At 35.9% G+C, this 4,777-nt stretch overlaps 2 protein-coding genes across 3 annotated transcripts in view; one reads left to right on the forward strand and one right to left on the reverse strand.

Moving 5' to 3' along the window:
* Window positions 1–246, reverse strand: part of vps29 (VPS29 retromer complex component) — a 10,177-nt gene extending 9,931 nt beyond the window's left edge. The window contains exon 1 of the mRNA XM_015387768.1: window positions 232–246. Within this exon, the coding sequence (XP_015243254.1) occupies window positions 232–246 (15 nt within the window). The remainder of the gene's footprint in view (window positions 1–231) is intronic.
* Window positions 247–1,047: 801 nt separating this feature from the next.
* eif5 (eukaryotic translation initiation factor 5) overlaps window positions 1,048–4,777 on the forward strand; it is a 9,164-nt gene continuing 5,434 nt past the window's right edge. The window contains exons 1-4 of one of the 2 annotated variants that reach the window (XM_015387817.1): window positions 1,048–1,196; window positions 1,750–1,956; window positions 3,724–4,003; window positions 4,137–4,218. In XM_015387817.1, the coding sequence (XP_015243303.1) occupies window positions 3,932–4,003; window positions 4,137–4,218 (154 nt within the window). In that variant the 5' untranslated portion in view covers window positions 1,048–1,196; window positions 1,750–1,956; window positions 3,724–3,931. The other variant, XM_015387818.1, reaches the window with a different exon arrangement.

Here is a 4,777-nt window from a genome sequence, read left to right on the forward strand (position 1 = left end):
GGTGGTAAAACAGGGTCAATCCTTTGTCCAGTTTTCATGAACCATATTCAGTATATCTAAATATTGTTTAGAATATATATAAAGTTACTTATTTTCTAAATTAATCAAATTTTATTTCTGTTTTCAAACCTATACGTCTGTTTTATAAAAACAGTTTGTATTTGAATATTAACATAGACCCATTAAAAAGGATTTTAGTAAATTAAGGGCATGGTGAAAGATGTTTCTTACCTGATTACATTTCATTTCCAAAAAGGTATTTTTAATCTAACAAACAATCATATTGTAATCAACTAAATATAGCTGTATATGACATTAAAATTATGTCATTAACACCTAGCAAACCCGATTAACTGAATTCAGCGAGACAGAATAGTCTCTAAGGTGTTTTTGGACCACATTTGGTAAGTAATAAATAAATAAAATGTACTATTTGCAATAAATTTATCCTCCATAATAGAGAATATTCATTTTTGTCTGTGAAGTGTAACACTTCTTGTTCTTCTCATATATTTACTTTGCATAATTTCTTCTTTTCTTTTCTTCTTTTCTTTTTTTTGATTCAATAATACATTCTTAAAAGTATTTATCTATTTGATTTTAAATAAAAATGCTCTTCTTAAAGCAGATATTGTTTAGAGTTTCTTTTTTGTTTTTTCTGGGTAGTCCTCTGCTGCTTTGCTGCTGTTTCAGGAATGAATACATAGAAATCAGTGGTGGGCACCCCAGCACAAGATGGCGCCGATTTTGACGAACGCTTGGTAGCATGGTGACTAATACAGACGACATCTACTTGTTTAACATCTATGTAAACACCAAACGGATCACAAACGTAATTAAGCTTAATACTACTTCCTCTTATCCTTTCAAAATAAATCCCAAGCAAATCGTACAAGTGCCGTTCAGATTGATGATCACAACTCCAGCTTAATTTTACCTTTTCTTATTTTATTAATAGTTTGAAAAACTTCTATCTCTGTTTACCTATCTTTGTACTCTGATGTTTTTGATGATATCAAATATAGACCAAATGCGTCAGAGGTATATGTATATATTTATTTTTTAGTAGGCTTTTACTGTGAAGAAAAAATACCGGATGATGCTAAATCCATTTCGACTATTAACGTTTGTCGGTTGAAAAAAAAATCGACTGTCGACATAAGAGGCGAAGCTGCATGTCGCAGAACATTCGAGAGGTATGATGAATATATTACCGTCTACCAATCTTCTCTATTAGTCAGTTTTTAGATTTGATTTTATTGCGTACAATGCTACTTAAACACTGAAGCTAGCTACACAGCGTCGTGAGCGGTGGGTTAATCCCAGTTATCTGCTCTGAATGGCGTCGACGTCGTTCGGCTAACAGCGTTAGCTTTAGCTGCGTGGCGTCAGTTGGCCTTTCGTTTGGGTAACGAGTGTATTTCGGTAAGCGATAACGGACTCCGACATTACCGGCTGAAAAAATCCAGCTGTATTAACTTATTGTTAAAGACGTATATTATTTTGTATTTTATAGACTTTGCTAAATTATTACGTTAGCCTTAACCCATGTGTCGTCTGAAACCATGGGCTCCGACTAGACTACATTTTTCCACTGCTCCCTTTTTTAAAAATAAAGAACCATTCTTAGTCAGATGAACTATAAAAATGTTTAATGAATAATATTGAGAAGACAATGTAACGCATTGTCGCAGCTGCTGTCACTTCAGTCCGCTGTTAATGGTCATTGGTTGTTTTCTCTCATAAAAGGTTCCCGGACACCGAGGACGTTCCAGAAAGCTCCCCTCTGTCTCTGAACCAGCACCGTTTGGACGCCTCAGGGTGTTTAAGCTTTGAAAAAACTATATATCTCAGATTCCCTGCTGCCGCTATCGATACAGCACCAGCTATCGACCACGGTTCACTGCGGCATTTGGACGATCAGCGTTGTGTTTATGTCTTTGTTTTGCAGAAACGGTAAGTTGTGGGCTCGACTTTAACTATTTGTAGTTTTGTGTAAGTTAATCTCTACGGTTTTTTTTCACAGTGCCATATATGATTAGCTTTTAATGAAATATTGAGCAATGCTCCCGCTCCTCTCCTCCACTTTTCAAAATGGCTTCTCCTGGTCTCGTCACTCGTGTGCAGTGACTTTATGACGCACTCTGCACCAAGACGCCAGCTTGGCTAGCTGCTAGCCCTCATTGGAAATGTTTGATCTGATTTTTGGGAAACCACTTAACTTTAACGGGAGGAATTTGATTTTTTTTCTCCACTTAAGAATAGTGAGTTGTCAGGTTGAAACCAGTTCCGACTGATCTCCGCTGATGCTATCAGTGGAGCTATGCTTGTCTGCCAGCTGACAGGCCTCATGTTTTTGACCTATTAAAGCAGAAGGCCTGACATGTCAAACGCAAAGAGGCCCCAACATAAAAAACAAAAGGCTTACACAAATCCATTATTGTTGTCACAAAGAGGGGTTTAGGCTGAATGTCACAAGGGTTTGGTTTACTTTTTCATTTAAAATGCCTGCCTTTGTTACGGTTTTCTATTTGTTTTTTTTACATTTATTGTGACGTTTTAATCTTCATTCTGTAAATAATTATTTTCATGTTCTCTTAAGCAAACTTTCTTCAAGGATTTAATAGTTTTTGTTTGTTTGCATATAGCTACAAAACATTCATCATACAGGTTTAAGTTTTTTAATTAAAGCCTTAATTGGCATTAAAATTAATTAAATGTGATTATCGTGGCATTTGAAATGTAAAAAAAAAAAACTAAACTGTTTCTAAAAACAATTTCGTCAGATATGACGTGTTTTCGTTGATCGTAAAGCTGTATGTTAGGAAAAGAAGCTTGAAGAGGAGAAAAAGCTGGAGAATTGGGGGGGAAATTTATTTATATATATATATATATATATATATATATATGAGTCATGTGTACTTGTTGATGGCATTTAAATAATTTCTGAGAGCATTAAAAAGCATTAGTTACTCATTCCTGTATAAACCCTGATCATAGATTGATTTATGAAGAAAATAAACTAAACTGTTACATTTCCTGAAATATAGTTTTAAGTGTTTGTATTGAGCTTAGGGAGTTATAACTACTGGTTTCTTTACATTTTCTTAGATGGCATTGGTAGAAAATAAATCCTAGGAGCTGCCTTTCTCTACTAGATGAACTGATTAATGCAGGTGTGCCTGACCTCAACCATGAAGGCATTGGCCAGACACACCTGGATTAATCAGTTCACCCTGTAATGAAAGACAGACTGCCTTAGCTTCAGGAAATGGTAGTTGGAGATGTGCTTAGAGCCATTATGGATTATTTGGTAGAGAAAAAACGTAAGAATCTGGAGCCCAAGTGGAAAAAACCCCATCAATAATTAGGGGTAACTAAATACTTCTAGATTTGATTCAATTAAACGTTAAATTCTAAAGTTTTAAAGTCTCCGACCCCCACCCCTCCACCCCACACACACTGTTCTTTATAAAATTGATGACTAATAATTACATTTTTTTTTTTATCTTCCTAAAAATAGACCTTGATGTATTAAGATGAGCACTTATGTCATTTTTGTTTTAAACTGCTCCTTATGAGTTTGTTTGCACCAAAACCGAATGTAATTCAAACTATGCCTTTTACTGCTTCCTTCATATGTTGATTGTTCAGTCAGGTTATTTAGAGCAGAGGACTGGTTATCTTTATAAAATATTTATGCCTGTTCCTCTCTTCTTTCAGAGCTGTTGCGCAGCCGTTGGAACCTGTGTGGTGGAAATCTAGCCTTCAAGCAAGGAGCTTGCGGCCATAGCGGCACGACATTTTTCATGTCAGAGAACGAGCACGCTTGCAGTCGTTTATGTCATCCCCTCTTTTCCAGACAGAAGATCCCGAAAAATCCCCAACCAAGATCCTTTTATCTTACTGATAGTACAAACATCCAGCCAAAATGTCTGTCAATGTCAACCGCAGTGTGTCAGACCAGTTCTATCGCTACAAAATGCCCCGTCTGATTGCCAAGGTATTCATCAGTTTATCCTGATTTTAGCATACAGCTGTTCCAAAGCCACTACAGAAATATTGCAGCTGTGCTGTTAATTCCAGTAAAAAAAATTTATTCGTCTTTCCTGTTCTGTTTCTTTTTTTGTTTTAAGGTTGAAGGCAAAGGGAATGGAATCAAGACGGTCATTGTCAACATGGTTGATGTTGCAAAGGCTTTGAACAGGCCTCCAACGTGTGAGTATATATTTGGGGCTAGTAATGTTAAATGGGGTTTGCAGACCTTATTTTGTCTGATTATGTTACAGGGGTATTTTAATGCTGCTTTTGGTAAAAGGATAACAAATGGTCTCAAATGATGGAAAAATTACTTAATTAATATTTGATGAGAAACTCACTGCTGAAATAAAGTCCTTCCTCTGTAGTTTAAGGCACAAACGAAGGAAGATGACAAAATTACGGAAAGAGCATTTTTATAAAATTATTGATACATTAATTGCTAAAACAAATAAAAGCTGTAGACCTTTGTTATATAGATGTCTTGGAAATGTTCTTATCGAACCCTCAAAACAATCCAGTATTTTACCTTACTTCACCCGAACAGGGGGGAAAATCACCAAACTCATCCAAATATCAACTAATTGTTCAGAAATCACATTGGACCATGTAAGAAAAAGGTTTCCCTGGATGTTTATTTTAAGGATTTAAAGTAGGGATGCACGATACAATCGGCCCCCTATCGGTATCGGCCTTAAAACTGAATATCGGACATCGGCCACCCCACCGATATTTAACC

Source organism: Cyprinodon variegatus, unplaced genomic scaffold (assembly GCF_000732505.1).
Source record: "Cyprinodon variegatus isolate N-32 unplaced genomic scaffold, C_variegatus-1.0 Scaffold403, whole genome shotgun sequence".
In the NCBI taxonomy this organism is placed as follows: domain Eukaryota; kingdom Metazoa; phylum Chordata; class Actinopteri; order Cyprinodontiformes; family Cyprinodontidae; genus Cyprinodon; species Cyprinodon variegatus.